Source organism: Patella vulgata, chromosome 2, assembly GCF_932274485.2.
Source record: "Patella vulgata chromosome 2, xgPatVulg1.2, whole genome shotgun sequence".
Taxonomy (NCBI): Eukaryota; Metazoa; Mollusca; class Gastropoda; family Patellidae; genus Patella; species Patella vulgata.
Genome location: NC_065880.2, coordinates 79,224,048 through 79,249,958, shown reverse-complemented (window position 1 = coordinate 79,249,958; position 25,911 = coordinate 79,224,048). Strand labels below are relative to the sequence as shown.

Here is a 25,911-nt window from a genome sequence, read left to right as displayed (position 1 = left end):
AGGCGCGGTGTTTACTTATTGCTCCTGTCCTAAACATAATATTATACGTTCAACTATTTAATGCAAACAAAACTACACTGAATTAATATATAACTATATATTCGTGTACTAATTCGCACAAATACAATAACATTTATTACAGCCAAATATGGCAATATTTTAATTCAAGTACAGCACCAGTTACTGTATTAAGATTGTTTTATTGTATAAAGCGTATATATTATTCCGTTTCGTATATTTACCCACTATATCCTAGTTGTCTACAAACCACAGATGCATCTTTATCGTCCCATCGATAATCACAAACTGTTTTCCATTCTCTTCTATCAAACACCTCCACTCTTCCTTCATGTGACCCTGATCCATTTACTAGTCGCACTGGAACAACTGAAATAACCAGTTGACTGACTGTTAGAGAACATATTGCCCAAATCTAACTAAAAATATCGACGGAGGGCTAAGGAAAACGCAAATGGGTTATTTCAATATTAATTCTTACTTGAACATGATTTTTTTCAAAACGTTTTTACGGTAACTTTATAATTTCCCTTTGTAAATAAGTCTGAAAGTCAATATCGTCTAGTATACTCGACACAAACTAGGAATACCCTACACATAACCCAGGTGTGTAACTACTGACTGATTAATATACAATGTATCTTGTATGTTATTTGATCTCTTATTTTCATCTTATCCAAACAGATTCTTTAAGATTGAAATCTGGACTTAATATAGGCCACGTTACTAAATGACGAAGGACGATCATAGATATATATATCAAAAATAATAAACTAAAACCCCTTTCATGTATGTTGAAATGCAGGGACTATTATCAAATTGTCTCGATCGTTTAATTATTTTTTTGAACAAGGTCATCGACTTCATGTGTATGTAGTGATCAATCTAACTTTAACACGAGTCTTGTAATATCTTTAGTTTAAATTAAAGGACCAATATACAAACAGATTGTTAATATATGTCCTGTAAGAATGACTGGTTACTGTTTCTATAGACTTACATTTACAAACGACCGAGACATCAGATGTGCCACTGCATTCTCCGATTCTGAATTCTGGACGTTTGCAGTTGGATAAAGATGACTCATTTCCTTTACAATGTTAAAATGCAGGGGCTATTATCAAATTGTCTCGATCGTTTAATTATTTTTTTGAACAAGGTCATCGACTTCATGTGTATGTAGTGATCAATCTAACTTTAACACGAGTCTTGTAATATCTTTAGTTTAAATTAAAGGACCGATATACAAACAGATTGTTAATATATGTCCTGTAAGAATGACTGGTTACTGTTTCTATAGACTTACATTTACAAACGACCGAGACATCAGATGTGCCACTGCATTCTCCGATTCTGAATTCTGGACGTTTGCAGTTGGATAAAGATGACTCATTTCCTTTACAATTAATATTAGATACCAGAATGGGACCTGACCCTTTACCAAAATCAACATTAATATCAGGATCAACGCCTTCATTGCTAAATAGAAAGATTATACACAAAATGTTGATTATAATATTAACATTAATATCAGGAAAGATTAAATAGAAAGATAATACACACAATGAATTGGGTAGAAATGTTTTTATCTGTCGACTGTTGAACACCCAATCAGTTATATCCCTCATTGGTTTTATCTACTGATTTTTGACCGATATAACAAACCGACATATAAAAAAATCAGTTGATCAAAGTCCAAAATATATGTATGTAACGAATTGAATGGGGGGAATTTAATTAAAAGACGTAGTGGTAAAAATTATCGTTATCTTTTATATAGAATTAGAAGACATTGTAGATTCATACTTGTTAAATCCTAATTGACGACACACTACATGAGCTTCTTCCTGTCCAAAACCATCAGGACAAACTCTTCCAAATGAGCCGTTGTGCCATACCATCACTCGTCCTTCCATAGAATTTGATCCTCCAACCAATGTTACAACTGCGGAATAAATATAATTAAATGGATTTCAAGAATCACCCGTGCTTAGAAATGAAATAGGGTTTAACGTTGCACGCCATACAATGCGCCATGAGGGAAATTTTGCCCGGACGCTGGTGCTACTGCCTACTCTTACTTTGAATTCCAACGGTTAAGGTTTATTTTACATGTACAATTAGATACTGTCCTTGCCAGACTCTCCATCATGTGCCACTGACAACGGGGATCACATCGGAAAATCCGTAGAAGCTTTCTCGTCTAGAATGGTTCCTATCGTTGGATTTTAGTGGTTTGACAATCTATTAAGCAATACATATGGCGACTGAATCCATTCACGTGATTTGTTTGCAATGTCTGTGTAGTTTGTGTCGTGACGGCAGGTTTGTGTTTTCGGTTTTGTTTGGTTTGTGTGCAGAGCCCCCCCCCCCTTCCTCTCCCTTCTAATTGATGCTTTGGGAGACGATAACTTTAATTCTAATTAAGTGAGAATGATAAAACTCCGGTCTATAAATTCATTACATCAATACGATGACCAAGTTCGAACATGAGCATGTTCTGTTCAGCTTAATTAGAGCAATAGGCAATTTGACTGTAGAGCTCGATAACTTCCGTTATGTTTCAGTGAGAGAGGTGAAAGTGTTCACTGTAAGCAGAGTAATACACAACTTGAAATATCAAGACTTTGGAGCTCACAACTTCGATTCTTTTGTGTTAGATGTGTGAAACTTGGTGGACACTTTCTATTCACCAATAAACACATTCTACTGAGGTTAAATATAGAATCCATTCTGATTGTTCGAGTCGTTGGAACACACTGTTCAAACTTGACGTATGTGTTTAAGTATGTGAATGACTTGACTGAGTCCGACGATGGCCATTTTCCACCGGATTTGATATTTGTTGTTTATTGCTTGTGTGCAGAGCTCCCTCTTCTAATTGAGGTAGAATGTTTAAACATGGTGTATATACTTATGAAGTTAATGCCTTGATGTAGGCCAAAGATGATCGATCACACTCTGCTCAGGTCAAGCGATATGATTGATTGATGCTTTGGGAGACGATAACTTTAATTCTAATTAATTGAGAATGATAAAAATTGGTTCTATAGATTTACTACATCAATACGTTGAATAAGTTCGAACATGAACATGTTCTGATCAGCTTAATTGGAGCAATAGGCAATTTGAATTTAGAGCTCGATAACTTCGATTATATTTGAGTGAACGGGGTCAAACTGTTAAGTGTAAGCAGAGCAATAAGCAACTTGAATTACTGCAAGACATTAGAGCTCGACTACTTCGATTTTATTTGAGTTAGGAGTGTGAAACTTTGTGGATATTTTCTATTCACTAATAGTCTTTTTCTATTGAGGCTAAGTAAAGACTTCTGTCTGATAATAACAATAATAATACTAATAATTTTAAGAAGAAATCGTCTTATATCGCGCTCAATTATGTCCGCTGGTCATTTCTAAGTGCTTCACAGTGAGTTCAACTATTGTTCTTTCACAAATATTTGCTAAACAGATGTGTCTTTATAATCTTTGAATGGCATTTGGCGATTGAACATAATATAACACAACACAGTTCTATGGATAACAATCACTATATTATATACACACGAGGTTTCGACAAGAATTCACTGGTCTTTATCAAACATACAAAATTACAAATGAGGAAAAAACTGTGACAGTGTTATATATAGGTACATTGAACAATAATAAGAGAAACCATAAGTTAACAATTGACTTAAAACTTGAAAATAGAGATGTTGTGTGCATCTGTCGGGGAAGCTCATTCCATAAATATGCACCACGAACTGGTAAAGGGTATTTGCCATACAATTTATTATATCTGGGAAAGATCACACTCTAGGTCAAGTAGTATGATTGATTGACGCTTTGGGAAACGATAACTTTAATTCTGATTAAGTGAGAATGATAAAACTCGGGTCTATAGATTCATTACATCAATACGTTGACTAAATTCGATCATGACCATGTTCTGTTCAGCTTAATTAGAGCAATAGGCAATTTGACTGTAGAGCTCGATAACTTCCGTTATATTTGAGTGAGGTGAGAGATGTGAAACTGTTCACTGTAAGCAGAATAATACGCTGGAGCTCGACAATTTCGATTCTTTTTGTGGACACTTTCTATTCACCAATAAACATATTCTACTGATATGAGGTTAAATATAGACTTCAGTCTGATTGGTCGAGTCGTTGGAACACACTGTTCAAACTTGATGTATGTGTTTAATTATGTGAAATACTTGACGGAGTTAAGGTTAAAGATGCATTATGTAAAAGCTAAATCAGCCTATTACAGTGAGGTCTTTCTTTTGGTTTTAAATATCATATTAATTATTATGTAGACATAAATCAACTTAACAGGCCTATAATCAATTCTGTAGACCATCAGATGGCTGAGATTTAAATGGAAATAAACATCGAGACTCAGTCATACTTGCTCAGAATTAAGTAATTTGAATGACATTTTCAATATATTCATTTTTTATTATTTATTTTTGAACTATTATAGCAAGAACGTCCAGCTCTCTTCTAAATCTTACATAATGCATCTTTAAGCACAGATAAGCAATTAGATTGGTCGAGACTGAAACTCAGATTATAGTTTCATTACATCAATACCTTGACTGCTTAGACTAAGTGGTGATATGTGATTGGCTGGTCAAATTTATGGAATTTAAAAACGTTCCTATTGAGGTTGATGTTTATTAGGTGAATGTCTTGAGGTGGTGTTTGTATTGAGAATTTTCTACTATCAAGGATTGCTTGTGCTTAGAAATGAAATGGGGTTTAACGTTTTACGCCGTACAGTGTGCCATGAAGGAAATTTTGCCCGGACCGTGATGATAATGCCAACTTTTATTTCAAATTTCAACTGTTAAGGGTTCTTTTACATGCATGTTCCACCCAAACTATTAGATACTGTCCTTCCCATACTTTTATTTCGAATTTCAACTGTTAAGGGTTCTTTTACATGCATGTTCCACCCAAACTATTAGATACTGTCCTTCCCATACTTTTATTTCGAATTTCAACTGTTAAGGGTTCTTTTACATGCATGTTCCACCCAAACTATTAGATACTGTCCTTCCCAGACTCTCCATCGTGTGCCACTGACAATTTGGACCACACTGGAAAATCCCTAAGAGCTTGATTCCTATCACTGTATAATAGTGATTTGATACCCTATTAAACAATATATATGGCCACTGAATCCATTTGATATTTGTTGTTTATTGCTTGCAATGTCCGTGTAGTTTGTGTCGTGACGACAGGTTTGTGTTTTTGGTTTTTGTTTGGGTTGTGTGCAGAGCACCCCTCACCCCCCCCCCCCTTTCTAATTGAGATAGAATGTTTAAACATGGTGTAGATATTTATGAAGTGAATGCCTTGATGTGGACCAAAGGTGATCGATCACACTCTGCTTAGATCAAGTAGTATGATTGATTGATGCTTTGGGAGACGATAACTTTAATTCTAATTAAGTGAGAATGATAAAACTCGGGTCTATAGATTCATTACATCAATACTTTGACTAAATTCGATCATGACCATGTTCTGTTCAGCTTAATTAGAGCAATAGGCAATTTGACTGTAGAGCTCGATAACTTCCGTTATATTTGAGTGAGGTGAGAGATGTGAAACTGTTCACTGTAAGCAGAATAATACGCGACTTGAAATAGCAATACTTTGGAGCTCGACAATTTCGATTCTTTTTGTGTTAGATGTGTGAAACTTGGTGGACACTTTCTATTCACCAATAAACATATTCGACTGATATGAGGTTAAATATAGACTTCAGTCTGATTGGTCGAGTCGTTGGAACACACTGTTCAAACTTGATGTATGTGTTTAATTATGTGAAATACTTGACGGAGTTAAGGTTAAAGATGCATTATGTAAGAGCTAAATCAGCCTATTACAGTCAGGTCTTTCTTTTGGTTTTAAATATCATATTAATTATTATGTAGACATAAATCAACTTAACAGGCCTATAATCAACTCTATAGACCATCAGATGGCTGAGATTTAAATGGAATTAAACATCGAGACTAAGTCATACTTGCTCAGAGTTAAGAAATTTGAATGACATTTTCAATATATTCATTTTTCATTATTTATTTTTGAACTATTATAGCAAGAACGTCCAGCTCTTTATCTAAATCTTACATAATGCATCTTTAAGCACAGATAAACAATTAGATTGGTTGAGACTGAAACTCAGATTATAGTTTCATTACATCAATACCTTGACTGCTTAGGCTAAGTGGCGATATGCGATTGGCTGGTCAAATTTATGGAATTTAAAAACGTTCCTATTGAGGTTGATGTTTATTAGGTGAATGTCTTGACTTGGTGTTTGTGTTATTAACATACCTTGACAGAGTCCGATGATGACCATTTGCCACTAAAGTTAACTAAATATAAGCAATTCGATAGGTTCAGACTTTGAAACAAGAACACATCAATTCTGATCGAGTGAGAGGGCTGTAACACCTTAATACATTAACACCTTGACTAAGTTCGGTGAGAATTTTCTACTTAGGCTAAGTAGGATAATGTAAGCGATTGGATTGGTCAAGAATTTAGAACATAACAACCCTGCTATTAATCGAGGTAGAATGTTCAGACTTGGTGTAGAATGTTCAACCTTGGTGTAGATATCCATTAGTTGATTGTGTTGACACCCGTTATGTATATATAATCCTAACTTATAATTAAGTTTGGTATTCAACGTGGCTTGGGGATGTGGGTCATGAAACAAATACCGGTAGTATACCTATAATGTATAGTAAGCACTTAATTCCCTAAAACGAAATGGGGTTTAACTTCTTACTGTTATGCTTCGACTGGGCTAATGGAGACGGGCGCACGCCATATAGTATGCTATGAGAGAATTTTGCCCGGACAGCGGCTCTTTGGCCTACTATTATATCGAATTCCAACTGCCAGCTGATCTTTTACGTGCACGCCAATGTGTACACGGGACCTCGATTTAGTGTATCATTCGAACCGAATGAACAAGCTGTCATTGTCAGGTCCCCCGTCCTGCACCACTGACATATCTCCACAATACTTTTAATATAATCTTACCTTTACAAATTACAGAAGAGTCTCTATTATGGCCACACGAGCTAACAGAACTATATTTACAGTCAGTAAAATACTCTTCATTTCCATTACATTGTACTTGGGTCACTATGTTGCCACGTCCCTCTCCAAAGTAGGCGCGGTGTTTACTTATTGCTCCTGTCCTAAACATAATATTATACGTTCAACTATTTAATGCAAACAAAACTACACTGAATTAATATATAACTATATATTCGTGTACTAATTCGCACAAATACAATAACATTTATTACAGCCAAATATGGCAATATTTTAATTCAAGTACAGCACCAGTTACTGTATTAAGATTGTTTTATTGTATAAAGCGTATATATTATTCCGTTTCGTATATTTACCCACTATATCCTAGTTGTCTACAAACCACAGATGCATCTTTATCGTCCCAATAATCATCACAAACTGTTTTCCATTCTCTTCTATCAAACACCTCCACTCTTCCTTCATGTGACCCTGATCCATTTACTAGTCGCACTGGAACAACTGAAATAACCAGTTGACTGACTGTTAGAGAACATATTGCCCAAATCTAACTAAAAATATCGACGGAGGGCTAAGGAAAACGCAAATGGGTTATTTCAATATTAATTCTTACTTGAACATGATTTTTTTCAAAACGTTTTTACGGTAACTTTATAATTTCCCTTTGTAAATAAGTCTGAAAGTCAATATCGTCTAGTATACTCGACACAAACTAGGAATACCCTACACATAACCCAGGTGTGTAACTACTGACGGATTAATATACAATGTATCTTGTATGTTATTTGATCTCTTATTTTCATCTTATCCAAACAGATTCTTTAAGATTGAAATCTGGACTTAATATAGGCCACGTTACTAAATGACGAAGGACGATCATAGATATATATATCAAAAATAATAAACTAAAACCCCTTTCATGTATGTTAAAATGCAGGGACTATTATCAAATTGTCTCGATCGTTTAATTATTTTTTTGAACAAGGTCATCGACTTCATGTGTATGTAGTGATCAATCTAACTTTAACACGAGTCTTGTAATATCTTTAGTTTAAATTAAAGGACCGATATACAAAAAGATTGTTAATATATGTCCTGTAAGAATGACTGGTTACTGTTTCTATAGACTTACATTTACAAACGACCGAGACATCAGATGTGCCACTGCATTCTCCGATTCTGAATTCTGGACGTTTGCAGTTGGATAAAGATGACTCATTTCCTTTACAATGTTAAAATGCAGGGGCTATTATCAAATTGTCTCGATCGTTTAATTATTTTTTTGAACAAGGTCATCGACTTCATGTGTATGTAGTGATCAATCTAACTTTAACACGAGTCTTGTAATATCTTTAGTTTAAATTAAAGGACCGATATACAAACAGATTGTTAATATATGTCCTGTAAGAATGACTGGTTACTGTTTCTATAGACTTACATTTACAAACGACCGAGACATCAGATGTGCCACTGCATTCTCCGATTCTGAATTCTGGACGTTTGCAGTTGGATAAAGATGACTCATTTCCTTTACAATTAATATTAGATACCAGAATGGGACCTGACCCTTTACCAAAATCAACATTAATATCAGGATCAACGCCTTCATTGCTAAATAGAAAGATTATACACAAAATGTTGATTATAATATTAACATTAATATCAGGAAAGATTAAATAGAAAGATAATACACACAATGAATTGGGTAGAAATGTTTTTATCTGTCGACTGTTGAACACCCAATCAGTTATATCCCTCATTGGTTTTATCTACTGATTTTTGACCGATATAACAAACCGACATATAAAAAAATCAGTTGATCAAAGTCCAAAATATATGTATGTAACGAATTGAATGGTGGGAATTTAATTAAAAGACGTAGTGGTAAAAATTATCGTTATCTTTTATATAGAATTAGAAGACATTGTAGATTCATACTTGTTAAATCCTAATTGACGACACACTACATGAGCTTCTTCCTGTCCAAAACCATCAGGACAAACTCTTCCAAATGAGCCGTTGTGCCATACCATCACTCGTCCTTCCATAGAATTTGATCCTCCAACCAATGTTACAACTGCGGAATAAATATAATTAAATGGATTTCAAGAATCACCCGTGCTTAGAAATGAAATAGGGTTTAACGTTGCACGCCATACAATGCGCCATGAGGGAAATTTTGCCCGGACGCTGGTGCTACTGCCTACTCTTACTTTGAATTCCAACGGTTAAGGTTTATTTTACATGTACAATTAGATACTGTCCTTGCCAGACTCTCCATCATGTGCCACTGACAACGGGGATCACATCGGAAAATCCGTAGAAGCTTTCTCGTCTAGAATGGTTCCTATCGTTGGATTTTAGTGGTTTGACAATCTATTAAGCAATACATATGGCGACTGAATCCATTCACGTGATTTGTTTGCAATGTCTGTGTAGTTTGTGTCGTGACGGCAGGTTTGTGTTTTCGGTTTTGTTTGGTTTGTGTGCAGAGCCCCCCCCCCCCTCCTCTCCCTTCTAATTGAGGTAGAATGTTTAAACATGGTTTAGATATTTATGAAGTGAATGCCTTGATGTAGATCAAAGATCACACTCTGCTTAGGTCAAATAGTATGATTGATTGATGCTTTGGGAGACGATAACTTTAATTCTAATTAAGTGAGAATGAGAAAACTCGGGTCTATAGATTCATTACATCAATACGATGACCAAGTTCGAACATGAGCATATTCTGTTCAGCTTAATTAGAGCAATAGGCAATTTGACTGTAGAGCTCGATAACTTCCGTTATGTTTCAGTGAGAGAGGTGAAAGTGTTCACTGTAAGCAGAGTAATACACAACTTGAAATATCAAGACTTTGGAGCTCACAACTTCGATTCTGTTGTGTTAGATGTGTGAAACTTGGTGGACACTTTCTATTCACCAATAAACACATTCTACTGAGGTTAAATATAGAATCCATTCTGATTGTTCGAGTCGTTGGAACACACTGTTCAAACTTGACGTATGTGTTTAATTATGTGAATGACTTGACTGAGTCCGACGATGGCCATTTTCCACCGGATTTGATATTTGTTGTTTATTGCTTGTGTGCAGAGCTCCCTCTTCTAATTGAGGTAGAATGTTTAAACATGGTGTATATACTTATGAAGTTAATGCCTTGATGTAGGCCAAAGATGATCGATCACACTCTGCTCAGGTCAAGCGATATGATTGATTGATGCTTTGGGAGACGATAACTTTAATTCTAATTAATTGAGAATGATAAAAATTGGGTCAATAGATTTATTACATCAATACGTTGAATAAGTTCGAACATGAACATGTTCTGATCAGCTTAATTGGAGCAATAGGCAATTTGAATTTAGAGCTCGATAACTTCGATTATATTTGAGTGAACGGGGTCAAACTGTTAAGTGTAAGCAGAGCAATAAGCAACTTGAATTACTGCAAGACTTTAGAGCTCGACTACTTCGATTCTATTTGAGTTAGGAGTGTGAAACTTTGTGGATATTTTCTATTCACTAATAGTCTTTTTCTATTGAGGCTAAGTAAAGACTTCTGTCTGATAATAACAATAATAATACTAATAATTTTAAGAAGAAATCGTCTTATATCGCGCTCAATTATGTCCGCTGGTCATTTCTAAGTGCTTCACAGTGAGTTCAACTATTGTTCTTTCACAAATATTTGCTAAACAGATGTGTCTTTATAATCTTTGAATGGCATTTGGCGATTGAACATAATATAACACAACACAGTTCTATGGATAACAATCACTATATTATATACACACGAGGTTTCGACAAGAATTCACTGGTCTTTATCAAGCATACAAAATTACAAATGAGGAAAAAACTGTGACAGTGTTATATATAGGTACATTGAACAATAATAAGAGAAACCATAAGTTAACAATTGACTTAAAACTTGAAAATAGAGATGTTGTGTGCATCTGTCGGGGAAGCTCATTCCATAAATATGCACCACGAACTGGTAAAGGGTATTTGCCATACAATTTATTATATCTGGGAAAGATCACACTCTAGGTCAAGTAGTATGATTGATTGACGCTTTGGGAAACGATAACTTTAATTCTGATTAAGTGAGAATGATAAAACTCGGGTCTATAGATTCATTACATCAATACGTTGACTAAATTCGATCATGACCATGTTCTGTTCAGCTTAATTAGAGCAATAGGCAATTTGACTGTAGAGCTCGATAACTTCCGTTATATTTGAGTGAGGTGAGAGATGTGAAACTGTTCACTGTAAGCAGAATAATACGCTGGAGCTCGACAATTTCGATTCTTTTTGTGTTAGATGTGTGAAACTTGGTGGACACTTTCTATTCACCAATAAACATATTCTACTGATATGAGGTTAAATATAGACTTCAGTCTGATTGGTCGAGTCGTTGGAACACACTGTTCAAACTTGATGTATGTGTTTAATTATGTGAAATACTTGACGGAGTTAAGGTTAAAGATGCATTATGTAAGAGCTAAATCAGCCTATTACAGTGAGGTCTTTCTTTTGGTTTAAAATATCATATTATTATGTAGACATAAATCAACTTAACAGGCCTATAATCAATTCTGTAGACCATCAGATGGCTGAGATTTAAATGGAAATAAACATCGAGACTCAGTCATACTTGCTCAGAATTAAGTAATTTGAATGACATTTTCAATATATTCATTTTTCATTATTTATTTTTGAACTATTATAACAAGAACGTCCAGCTCTCTTCTAAATCTTACATAATGCATCTTTAAGCACAGATAAGCAATTAGATTGGTCGAGACTGAAACTCAGATTATAGTTTCATTACATCAATACCTTGACTGCTTAGACTAAGTGGTGATATGTGATTGGCTGGTCAAATTTATGGAATTTAAAAACGTTCCTATTGAGGTTGATGTTTATTAGGTGAATGTCTTGAGGTGGTGTTTGTATTGAGAATTTTCTACTATCAAGGATTGCTTGAGCTTAGAAATGAAATGGGGTTTAACGTTTTACGCCGTACAGTGTGCCATGAAGGAAATTTTGCCCGGACCGTGATGATAATGCCAACTTTTATTTCAAATTTCAACTGTTAAGGGTTCTTTTACATGCATGTTCCACCCAAACTATTAGATACTGTCCTTCCCATACTTTTATTTCGAATTTCAACTGTTAAGGGTTCTTTTACATGCATGTTCCACCCAAACTATTAGATACTGTCCTTCCCATACTTTTATTTCGAATTTCAACTGTTAAGGGTTCTTTTACATGCATGTTCCACCCAAACTATTAGATACTGTCCTTCCCAGACTCTCCATCGTGTGCCACTGACAATTTGGACCACACTGGAAAATCCCTAAGAGCTTGGTTCCTATCACTGTATAATAGTGATTTGATACCCTATTAAACAATATATATGGCCACTGAATCCATTTGATATTTGTTGTTTATTGCTTGCAATGTCCGTGTAGTTTGTGTCGTGACGACAGGTTTGTGTTTTTGGTTTTTGTTTGGGTTGTGTGCAGAGCACCCCTCACCCCCCCCTTTCTAATTGAGATAGAATGTTTAAACATGGTGTAGATATTTATGAAGTGAATGCCTTGAGGTGGACCAAAGGTGATCGATCACACTCTGCTTAGATCAAGTAGTATGATTGATTGATGCTTTGGGAGACGATAACTTTAATTCTAATTAAGTGAGAATGATAAAACTCGGGTCTATAGATTCATTACATCAATACTTTGACTAAATTCGATCATGACCATGTTCTGTTCAGCTTAATTAGAGCAATAGGCAATTTGACTGTAGAGCTCGATAACTTCCGTTATATTTGAGTGAGGTGAGAGATGTGAAACTGTTCACTGTAAGCAGAATAATACGCGACTTGAAATATCAATACTTTGGAGCTCGACAATTTCGATTCTTTTTGTGTTAGATGTGTGAAACTTGGTGGACACTTTCTATTCACCAATAAACATATTCTACTGATATGAGGTTAAATATAGACTTCAGTCTGATTGGTCGAGTCGTTGGAACACACTGTTCAAACTTGATGTATGTGTTTAATTATGTGAAATACTTGACGGAGTTAAGGTTAAAGATGCATTATGTAAGAGCTAAATCAGCCTATTACAGTGAGGTCTTTCTTTTGGTTTTAAATATCATATTATTATGTAGACATAAATCAACTTAACAGGCCTATAATCAATTCTGTAGACCATCAGATGGCTGAGATTTAAATGGAAATAAACATCGAGACTCAGTCATACTTGCTTAGAATTAAGTAATTTGAATGACATTTTCAATATATTCATTTTTCATTATTTATTTTTGAACTATTATAGCAAGAACGTCCAGCTCTCTTCTAAATCTTACATAATGCATCTTTAAGCACAGATAAGCAATTAGATTGGTCGAGACTGAAACTCAGATTATAGTTTCATTACATCAATACCTTGACTGCTGAGACTAAGTGGTGATATGTGATTGGCTGGTCAAATTTATGGAATTTAAAAACGTTCCTATTGAGGTTGATGTTTATTAGGTGAATGTCTTGAGGTGGTGTTTGTGTTGAGAATTTTCTACTATCAAGGATTGCCTGTGCTTAGAAATGAAATGGGGTTTAACGTTTTACGCCGTACAGTGTGTCATGAAGGAAATTGTGCCCGGACCGTGATGATAATGCCAACTTTTATTTCAAATTTCAACTGTTAAGGGTTCTTTTACATGCATGTTCCACCCAAAACTATTAGATACTGTCCTTCCCATACTTTTATTTCGAATTTCAACTGTTAAGGGTTCTTTTACATGCATGTTCCACCCAAACTAATAGATACTGTCCTTCCCAGACTCTCTGTCGTGTACCACTGACAATTTGGACCACACTGGAAAATCCCCAAGAGCTTGGTTCCTATCACTGTATAATAGTGATTTGATACCCTATTGAACAATATATATGGCCACTGAATCCATTTGATATTTGTTGTTTATTGCTTGCAATGTCCGTGTAGTTTGTGTCGTGACGACAGGTTTGTGTTTTTGGTTTTGTTTGGGTTGTGTGCAGAGCACCCCCCCCCTTTCTAATTGAAATAGAATGTTTAAACATGGTGTAGATATTTATGAAGTGAATGCCTTGATGTAGACAAAAGATGATCGATCACACTCTGCTTAGATCAAGTAGTATGATTGATTGATGCTTTGGGAGACGATAACTTTAATTCTAATTAAGTGAGAATGATAAAACTCGGGTCTATAGATTCATTACATCAATACGTTGACTAAATTCGATCATGACCATGTTCTGTTCAGCTTAATTAGAGCAATAGGCAATTTGACTGTAGAGCTCGATAACTTCCGTTATATTTGAGTGAGGTGAGAGGGGTGAAACTGTTCACTGTAAGCAGAATAATACGCGACTTGAAATATCAAGACTTTGGAGCTCGACAACTTCGATTCTTTTTGTGTTAGATGTGTGAAACTTGGTGGACACTTTCTATTCACCAATAAACATATTCTACTGATATGAGGTTAAATATAGACTTCAGCCTGATTGGTCGAATCGTTGGAACACACTGTTCAAACTTGATATATGTGTTTAATTATGTGAATGAATTGACTGAGTCCGACGATGACCATTTTCCACTAAGGTTAAAGATGCATTATGTAAGAGCTAAATCCGCCTATTACAGTCAGGTCTTTCTTTTGGTTTCCAATATTTTAATTATTATGTAGACATGAATCAACTTATCAGGCCTATAGTCAACTCTGTAGACCATCAGATGGCTGAGATTTAAAGATACTTTCCCAGAAAAGTATTTATTGGGTGGTTTTTTCCAATAAAAGTGTGGCAATTTTGGTATGTATGGAAAGTAGAAAAATCCAATCTTACTGGAAAAATACTGGATTCCATGAAAAACACCCACGGGGCATGCACTGGACAAAAATGTCAGAGTATCACAAACTGACAATCCGACGATTAGTGTTGTACGCTAGAGTGACGTCAAGGGTTGCGCGCGCAGCTTGTATGAGGTCATCACTGCGGGGAGCGCTCGGTGTATAGTACTTGTTGATAATGTGATAGTGAGCGGCGTGAATAAAAATGAGAAACTGAGATTAAACTGCAGAAAAAGAAATGGGCAGACAATAATCACAGAATATACCTAGGCTTTGATATATATGGTAATAAATGGACTGCAATTAAAGACAAATACAATCATAAAATGGATCGGGAAGTCGCATACTTTTGCCTTCAAGTTTTTAATGAGGCTGGTGGTAATAGTGGTAGTGGGTTTGGTTTGGGATATATAGACCTAATTATTAAATTATATAATTTTTTGTTTTCTAAAGAGCATTTTGTTCTTATGTTGGAAGATTTATCAACTTTCTGTCAAATGATGTTGACGATTATCTTTTGCAAGAGAGAGAGAGAGAAATGGGGTTTAACGTCCACTCACTCGACACAAACTAGGTCATTTCGGGACTAACATATGGTTTTAATTTTATTTCAAAAATTCGCTTGCGCGTAGGGGGTCTTTAGCAGTGGGAGGAAACCGGATGACCCGGAGAAAACCCAATCTTTTGCAAGATGTCAGGGCCAAAAAAGTAAACATTGAGTTTTGGGCCATGTGATTCCATGTGAACCACTTCTCTTTCACTATACCATAGGCCTATCGACTAGTTGAAATATTATAAGGTCCATGGCTGTATCTAATGGACAATTTTAATGCAATTATTACAAAGATACCTACTTCACAGAGTTTCATAAATGAAATAAGTAAAATAGGCATTTATACATTTTAGGAACCATCACAAGAAATAAGATAGTTGTGACTCTGAAGTCAGAGCAGAGTTATACACGACACAAGCTAAACATGTTCATCAAATGTAAGTGTTGTACCCCTACTAATTTCGTAAGATATTGCAATATATAGTTATTTATTCATTGTAGATCTACATGTATGTGTTTTAAATGCAAACACCATTCCTTGGTTTGGTTGTTAATTTTCAAAATGTATTCCATTATCTATTATTCTATTTTATTCTGATTAAAGAAATTGAGACAGAAAACGAGTCAAGATTACATACTAGCCAAGGGAACCCTGGCGATATATAATCGGCTACATGTGTCAATATTTCTAAACAGATCAGTCCATAATGTATAATAAGCAATAAATTTGTATTACAGGACTGGCCCGAAATTCATCTTCAGAATCATGTATTTCTGGGGTTGAACAAATGTCACGGAAAGCAGAATTGTTTTTATGAGTACAATGTATAAAGAAAAAGTAACAGACAAATCTTTCATTGAGTAAGTATTGTATGAAGCAGTCACAACAATAGTTACGTCTAGCCTAGTGAGTTATGGCTTAATGTCTATGAATAATGGTGCTGCTTATTATCCAAAATATCTGTAAGATTATGTGAATATACAGATTAATACCAGATGTTACATCTAATGTAGGGTTATTTGTGCAATCATTCTATTCCTGTGGAAGGTTATTTTGTAGTGATTTTGAAATTGATGTTGCAATTCCATTTCGTCTAAATGATTATAATGTATCAGTTCAGAAATGTGTTCTTGAAAGCCAGACAGGTTTGGACACCAACAACTCAATTTGTAATTCAATTCCATTGCATAACACTACATATACAAAGGGGAGTTGTCTACTTTTGTTGGATAACTCTGAACTTTTCCAAATGGGCAAAGTAGTTTTATTGCTTTCCAAAGACAACAAGCCAACAGTGAGGCTGATGTCCCCCGCCGAAATCCCCAAATAAATAGATGACACATATTAATTAATCGCACATCTATTTTTTTCCAAAATATCAAGCAATCAAACTGATTATCAACTATACACTAAGTTTCATCACTCTCTATCACATAGAATCAAAGTTATCTTGTCCCAAAGCAGGAAATTGCTTATCTCTGCTTAGCTTTAGCTCGATATGTTAATCATTGAACTCAGTCAAGACGAACATCTACATCAAGTTTAAACATTCTACCTCAATTAGAAGAAGAGTTGTTATGTTCCAAAGTCTTGACCAATCAAAATGCTTATTGCTCGTTAGCCTAAGCAGAAAATTCTCATCTTCGAACTTAGTCAAGGTATTGATGTAATGAAACTATACACCAAGTTTCATCTCTCTCACTTAATTAGAACTAAAGTTATCGTGTCCCAAAGCATCAACCAATCAAATTGCTTATCTCTGCTTACCCTTAGCCGAAAATGCTCATCTTCGAACTCCATCAAGGCATTGACCTAATAAACACCTACACCAAGTTTGAACATTCTAGGTCAATTAGAAGGAGAGTTATTGTGTCCCAAAAAGTGTGACGGACAGACAGACGGACAGACAGACAGACGGACCCATTTTAATAGTCCCCTGCTTTCTTCGAAAGGCGGGGGACAATAAACCATACTGCATTGTGCAGTTGTTTGAAATTGTTCCTATGCCATCCTTCGGGGTTCATAAGCTATGTTCAAATGATTCGAGATTGAAACTTCTCCCTTTCACACATGAAGTTTTTGATTTCTATGCATTACCTATTTACAAGTTTTTTGGGGTTGAACTGCATTTCTCTAAAAGTATACTATACCCAACAGAATGTAAATCAATTAAAGTTGCCGTTGGACAACAAGATGATAGAAATTTTTGGTAATTTGTGAAATTTGTATTGAAAGCGAATTATTTCGCTGTGATTTATTATTCAAATTGGAGAAAACCGTCTGTGTGAAGAAGTGCTTATAACAAAAAACTTTGTTTGAAGGCCTTTAGGTCTACTTAATGTATTTTTTCATACACCCACATTTTCATGTGGACAAATATTGGTATTGCCCCTGTCCGTCCATCCATCTGTCAACAATTTGTTTGTGGACACTCCATGAAAAATCGTGTTTTTAGATTGTGGTCCCTCAAGATGTCAAAATTTTATCCGATTTAGAAGAAAAACCATTTGAATATATAACTGTTACACCCAAATGATGACTGAGTTCGAATTTCGTGAAAATCGGACCAAAACTGCCTGATAAAAAGGCCCTCCTCATACGCAAATAGTGTAAAGATATGGAATATCAAATTTATGGATACTCTAGAGGCCAGAATTTTATCCAATTTTGATGAAACTTGACATATATGTTTATATCCCAAAGATCTTGATTCCTGTCGTGCATATTGGACTGGAACGTCCCGAATTATGGCCCCTGATTGTACGAAAGATCGTGTTTTTAGCTTGTGATCCTTTTTGTGGTCACAATTTTTATCCGATTAAAAAAAAAAAACATTTGAATATATCACCGTTACATCCTGATGATGGTTGAATTTGAATTTCGTGAAAATCAGACCAAAGCTGCCAGACAAAATCCACAAGAAGTCACAATTTGTATTCCATTTTAAAAAAAAAAAATTAATTATATCACCTTTACATAAGGTTGAGTTTGAATTTCTTAAAAATCTGACAGAAACTGCGGGACAAAATGGCCGTTCCTTATCTGATTTTGCTGAAACTTAAAATATGTCCATATCCCGAAGATCTAGGATCCTGCAGATATTCACGCATATCAGACCGTAACTTCCTGGATTATGGCCCCAGATTAAAAGAAAAATCGCTTTTTTTAAAGCTTATTCTCTGTCCATCTCTTGTAAAATGTGGGCATATCTGGCATGGCAACCGCTTGTTTATGATATGCATGATTTGTTTTAGCTTTGATTTTTGGAGGGAGAGAATAACAAATTGTTTCCTCCGTCCTGTTTTCGTTCTATTTTCAGAATGAGTGGGAATCTTTTTAAAGTTGTTTTCAACGGACGAAACGTAGCTATCCCGAAAACTTTAGATTTTAACGAATTTTGCTCAAATGGTAATTCATCTTTCATATTTATATTTAAACCTAGTATATTCAAAATAACCAGGAAGACACATTATCAAATACACTTGTTTGAATCCATTTTAATCTCATCCAGTGGCATACCTACATATTTAGGAGCCCTGGAGATTAACCTGTTACGGGAGCTGTTTGCAACCAACAATGTGGTCTGGGTAACCATTGTTATCTTCTGTGGGGTTGTTTTTTGACAAAAGGAATATGGAAAGATACAAAACCCTATCCAATCCAAGTCTTAATTCTACATTGTATATTACCAAGACAAGGCAATATTCCATGTAGTAATTGTCCTGCCATTACAGTTGACCTAAAAAAAATAAGCTGTGTGGACAAAATCACTTCGGGGCTCGTCAGGGATTAGGGGCCCCGAAGTTTAAGCTTCATTAGTTTCATATTAGATCTGCTCCTGATCTCCACATTTAAGTTTATTAAGACTGGTTCAAACAAATTAAACATATCAGTAGCTTCGCATTCAGAACTTATTTTCTGTGTTCTAGTCTGTAGGAAGATGAATATTGAACAGGAAAATTTAGTTGTTACAACAACTGATGAGAATGAAATTGATATAGATTATTTTTCAGTCGTTATTGAATGTTATACTGGTGAAATCCTTTATACAAAAGACAGTTCATTGGGTGAGTTATCAGTTTTTAAGTACAGAGTTCAAATTATAATTTCCATGTGGGAGTATTTGAGTATTCTTCATTCATCAATGGCAGTTTAAAGAAATCTTCTCTTTTGAAAATAAAAAATGCTTGAGAAACACCTTGTTGGTGTGGTCTTATTTTATTAATCTTAGTGAAATTTGCAAGTGATATTAACTTAATTTAGGACACATATTTTGATTATTAGGTCCCCAACCTAATAATTGGCGCTTTCCTATATGTTGTTATTCTTACTGGCAACATTCGGCCTCAGCTTTAGGTTGCCATTTTGAACAGTAACCTGGTACGTGGTTGCTCTCTCGTGTTTACAGTTAGTTAGTTTCTGTCTTTTTCCAGTAATCATTGGCTTTAAAAATATTTTTCAGTTAGTACTATAATCAACTGGACTGAAGATAATGTAACTGCAGTTTCTCCTTCAAGTAGTGGTTCGATCATTTTGATTCCATGCTCCCAGAACTACGGGCAACAAGAAGAAACTATCCCATGGCAGAAAATGCCACCACAAATTATGGAATTATTACATGATGAAGAAATGCTGTCAAAAAAAGAAAGGTCAGTCTTGATCAATGTAATCTGGAATGAGCTGCTGACCAAAGAGAGAAAGATTTCTCGCAGAACATTACGTGAAATTTGAGAGGTTTATAGATGGTGATAAAAAAATCACAGATGGAATAGAAGAATTTATGCTATCTTTAGAATACAAGCGTGATAATTCCAACAGATCTTTAAATAAAGAATCCCTCCCAGTTATTGTAACAGTAGGCCTAATGTCAAACGAAGAAGGAGGTGGACAAGACATGTCGAAATCTCTATATTCTAAGAATATCCAAACTGAAGATAAAAGAAAGATTTCAGACTTAATGAATAAAACTTACTCCGACCAACGAAAAGATATTGCAAAGTTAACATCTATCATTACTTTTAAAGAAATGTGGCCTTTTCTTTTTGTTGAGCATTACTTTTTAGATCATTTTTACAAGTTGACAAATTACGACATTGTAAAAGCTTTTCAAGAAATGGTACCGCAGCAATTAAAAAGAATTCTTAAGTTTGGAATATCCAAGTGTTATATTAAGGATGACGAAACCACTGTGTTTTCCATATATAAAGTTTTTGTAGCATGAAGATTATGAACAATTTATACATGTAACTCAGCAGGTATATGTAACCTTTTATATAGGCCCAGAATTGAGCGAGAGGGAGAGACGGGGGCTTAACGTTCTCTTGACACACACTAGGTCATTTTGGGACTAACATGGTTCAATTTTATTTCACTAATTTGCTTGAGCATAAGAGTCTTAAGCTGTGTGAGGAAACCGGACACATAGAAAACCCACGAGGTTTGACACACACTAGGTCATTTTGGCTTAACATGGTTCAATTTTATTTCACTAATTTGCTTGATCATAAGAGTCTTAAGCTGTGTGAGGAAACCGGACACATAGAAAACCCACGAGGTTTGACAGACGACTCTACTCCTTGTTACGTACAAGTGTGGGCTCGAAACCATGCAACTTGTCTCAATGACACACACAAGCACCCCTCCTGAATTTGGTCTTTTCAAAGAATTCATATTAAAAGTAGATAAGTAAGTTGTCGAAAATTTGTAGAAAATCTTTGTGGAAAATTTCTCTCAATTGAACCTCAGCAGTTAAAGTTTGGCTGTGATATCATTTAACTATGTAAAGCAGATTATTATTTGCCTAAAAATATTCATATATATTCAAGATATAATTTTCTTTTTTCAGAATGCATTAGTGAATGATGAAAAAAGAACGATACCTACTTCACCTTTTATAATCTATAATGGTGAGTATTAATGTGGACAATGATCATACAAATGCTGTTTAGATATATGAAATAATACATTCATTTCTCCAAAATGCGGCTTATTGAAACTATTTGGTCATCATTCTGGAGGAAAATCAGAAGCTTGTTTGACATTATTTAAAGATAGATTATGGGAGATTACATAACAAGTTGGCAGTTCTCACTATAACAGTTAAAAACGAGATAATGTAAAGGCTATTTGCTGAAAATTTCAGTCAAATTAATCCACTATGAACCGAGAAATAAGCTATCGAATGTTCCCCATAGCCTCGGTCATCATTACTAGTCGGTACGACAAAAATCATAGTCTCGATTATCCATTTAATTGTTAAATCGAGAAGGAAAGTTATGCAGCAAATCTGTTCATAATCCAACAAATATCGCAGGCTAGCGTTGACATCGAGCTAATTAATAGTTTATATAACATAGTTTATTGAGCCCTTGGATAATGTATGTTTAACAAAGTTTTTTCTGATGGCATTCACGGATCCCTTTAAATACAATGGTGTATTTAAAAAAATTATTTACCTTTTCTTTAACTTATTCTTGCCCTTTTGTGAATTTCGGTGAAGACAAATGTACAGTATATGTTGATACGGAGCCTGTTATGGAAGTTAAAGATATGGCCACTGCACTTTCTATTCAGTTTGCGGCTTTTTTTGTTTTTGGCATCTGCTACCCCAAAAAGGTGATCAATACACTAGAGGCCATGCAAAGGTATGATTTATTGTAGAAACATTTGAAATCAACCATTAGTAAACAATATTAATGTGTCAGAGACACGATGGATCAGTGATGCTGGCTCATTACCCTTTGGCCAACAAAGCTACTCAGGCTTTCGTTTTCCAGCTTGACTTCCTTGTCAGTGGTGCAGGTTGGGAGATCCTAACCAGGAAATGTGCCAATTTGTTTAGATTGTAACAAAAACTCTGTTGGCAGTATAGGCCCTAAACATTTGCACATTGAAAAGAAGTCGGAAAGTTATATCCATGTCTTGGCAAGAACACCCTTTAATTTCATGTTTCTTTATAGTCTTCATCGTTTTTTTCAGGTTTGTTTTAAAGATGAAAGATAAGAAGAAAAAGAAAATACCAGAGAAAGTCGTAAATTTAGCTTCAGAAATAGCTAAATTTGAAGCATTGTCAGATTTACTGGAGTAAGCTATTTTAACAAAAGTTGTACTTAACAGTAATTCTTGTTATTGTAATTCATGATTATTGTAATTTTATTTGAGAATTCAAAATAATTTTATTTGAGAATTCAAAATAATTTTATTTGAGAATTCAAAATAATTTTATTTGAGAATTCAAAATAATTTTATTTGAGAATTCAAAAAATTTTTATTTCTAATATTTTAATATTTTACTAGTATGACATAAATTTGTTTTAAAGGAGTGTCACACGATTTAATGAACATTTATGTATTTATGTATGATCATTTGTATTTTTTATGGCCAGACTCTAGAATAATTTTATTTGTAATATTTTAATATTTTACTAGTATGATCATTTGTATTGTTTATGGTCAGACTCTAGAAGAAATTCCTAATTATAATATTTGCAATTTTTAGGCAATAGCTAGAACACTATCATAGACAGGCAATCTTAATTCTGAAAGAAACATTAAAATTTTGTTGTGTAAAAGTGTTTTTACATTATGACTGAACCACTTTTGATATCTCTAAAACTGCATGCTCTTGCTACAGACTGGCCTTAAATTTGTCAAGATTTTTTTATGTGTTCCTTTATATGTTGAAGTAAGAGACCTTCTTACTTTTGATTTCAGTTCTTAAAGGTATTTTTGCTAAGGCAAAATAGATTTTATGTATTAGTGTGATGATTTAGTATAGTAAGTTTATTTTGAAAAAAAAAAAATATTGGAACTTTTTTTTGTCATAGATCTGTTAATGTTTTGTATACCCGGGTAGTAACATTTTTTCAAGAGGTTTAATGGATTGCCTGTTAAAGTACCGATATTCCTTAGGCTCAGAAAGCTGTATTATAATATTTGCAATGTTTTTATTTTACAGTAATTCTTGTTGCCCTAAATTATTGTGGGTTTTTGTTGTAAAAATTCAGACTAATTATATTTGTATTATTTTGATATTATACTAGTATGCCATAAATTTAGTTTATAGGAGTGGCACACGATTTAAAAAACATTTATGTCTATACCAGACTTCAGAAGAATTTCTAAAATATAATGTTTGCAATATTTAGGCAATAATGTTGCTTTTAATATAACTAAAGAAATAGAAAACATTTAAAGAAGCATCAACTTGAACTCTAACATATATATCTAAATTTGAAAAAAAAAATATTTTGTTGTGTAAAACTTTATTTACATTATGACTGAGGCATTTTGATATTTTCTATAATCATTCCATGTTGTTTCTATTATTTGTTGTCAGAAAATACACCATTTAATCAACACTTTTTGTCTTTGTATGATCATTTGGTTGGGTTTTTTTTGTTATGTTCATTTTTAATAATTTTTATTATACATATGACATTAACAGAAAATAAATCATTTTTCAGAAGGTAATTCCGTTTTTTATTTAACCACATTTATTCTGTTAAAGAACAGAAATAATTCTGGCAGCAGATTTACCAGAGATATTCTGTAATTTTACCTATTTTTGAACAGAACGTACTGCCGTGAATTAACAGAAATTGTCTGTTAAAAAACCCCAGAAATATCTGGTAAATCTGCTGCCAGAATTTTTCTGTTTTTTTTACAGAATTATATTTTACAGATATACTGAAAAGTGTGTAAAAATACAGTCGTTTCTGTCCACATGCAGAAATGCAACTAAAACAACAGATTTTATGGTAAAAATACGAGTTAATTATCTCAAATCATATTTAAAACGGATAATTTCCTTCAAATAACAAAAAGTAGGGATTTTAAAAACAGATATTGTTTACAGTGTGCCTTGACGGATTCCTATGATGAGCATTTGCCATTAATGTTAAGTAAATACAAGGAATTCGATTGGTTGAGACTTTGAATCTAACGGAGTGAGAGGGTACAACTGGGGATATACATTAATACCTTGACTAAGTTCGATGAAAATTTTCTGCTTAGGATAAGTGATTGGATAGTTCAAGAATTTATAACATTACAACTCTGCTGTTAATTGGGACAGAATGTTCTAACTTGGCGTAGAATGTTCAAACTTGGTGTAGATATACATTAGGTGATTGTTTTGACTGAATTCAATGATACAGATTAGGTGTGTTGTAATCGTAACTTAGTTTGGCATTAAACGTGTTTATAGATTATTTTGGAATGTAGTAAGGATCATTGAGATCATGAGAGAATGAATCCTGTCGATTTTCAGCATTCTGCGACGTTTTGTTCCGGAGTTTTCTAACTTCTCCAAAAAGCTGATGAAAGGGATATAGGCTACAGTAAAGCTTTGTGTTTATGAGAGGACGAACCCTATTAAACTTCAATTTCATCATATTTACATACTCTTGGGTTTATATTTATATATAGGTGTAGCTCCTTAAGACACTGCTGTCTGTCAAGTCTGTCAACTCCACCAGAATCCTTACTTGATTAATCCGCCCCTCGTCACAATCCTCTAGTTTTTGAGCTGAGGGCCCCGGGTTACATAATGAAAAAGTGACAGTTAGTCTTCATCTGATTTTCCTTGTCATATAAGTGAACCCGACCAACTTTAAATGTTTAGCTGACATGTAATCTGTCTTTACTTCTCTTGGTTTTGTGTTGATTTTGTATTGAATAATTGAATGTGTTTATATAACATGGTTAGTATTTATTTGATATGCTACATTTTGTTTCTCGTCTTTTATATACTTGTATAATGCTGAACTTACCTTTGCAAATCACCGACGCGTCTTCGTCATGAACACATAAGTGGTTTCCCCAACCAGGATGAGAACATTCAGCTAGTGCCATGTTAGATGCTTGACAATTAACATTAGCTAACCAAATTTGACCAGTACCTTGTCCAAAACTGGCATACGCGAGAGCAACCGCCCCGGTTCTAAAAAAAATAGCTCTAATTATATATATGGAATATGCATTTATTCAAAAATGTAAATTTGGGATTAAATAAGGACTATATCACTGATAAGCTGATACCGTTGACTTATGATAGCGATCCAGAGCCTCAAATATGTGCACTAATAAAAACATTCACGTGAAAAAATGTTCATTCAATTATTTATCAATGAAGCCCTTAAAAATATCTCCTTACACGTTAAGACTTTTAAAAAAAATTTGATATGAACCTTGGATAAAACTCAGCGATTTTTTCATTTAGCTGAATGTAACGGTTCTCAATTCAGAGTCACCTCGTGCAGTTTCGTCCCTTTTCTATCTTTTAATCTCACGCTCGCAGCATCTTACTGACTCTGCAAGACTGCGAAATTTACTTTTACGTAATCGTAA

General features: G+C 34.3%; 1 protein-coding gene across 1 annotated transcript in view; it reads right to left on the bottom strand.

Annotated features, from left to right (window-relative positions):
* Positions 1 to 1,238: 1,238 nt before the first annotated feature.
* The window catches only part of LOC130010550 (neurotrypsin-like), a 79,363-nt gene continuing 54,690 nt past the window's right edge, over positions 1,239 to 25,911 (bottom strand). Inside the window, exons 5-8 of the mRNA XM_056098386.1 lie at positions 7,462 to 7,606; positions 7,088 to 7,248; positions 1,825 to 1,963; positions 1,239 to 1,497 (exon numbers count right to left, since the gene is read on the bottom strand). Coding sequence (XP_055954361.1) covers positions 1,239 to 1,497; positions 1,825 to 1,963; positions 7,088 to 7,248; positions 7,462 to 7,606 — 704 coding nt within the window. The remainder of the gene's footprint in view (positions 1,498 to 1,824; positions 1,964 to 7,087; positions 7,249 to 7,461; positions 7,607 to 25,911) is intronic.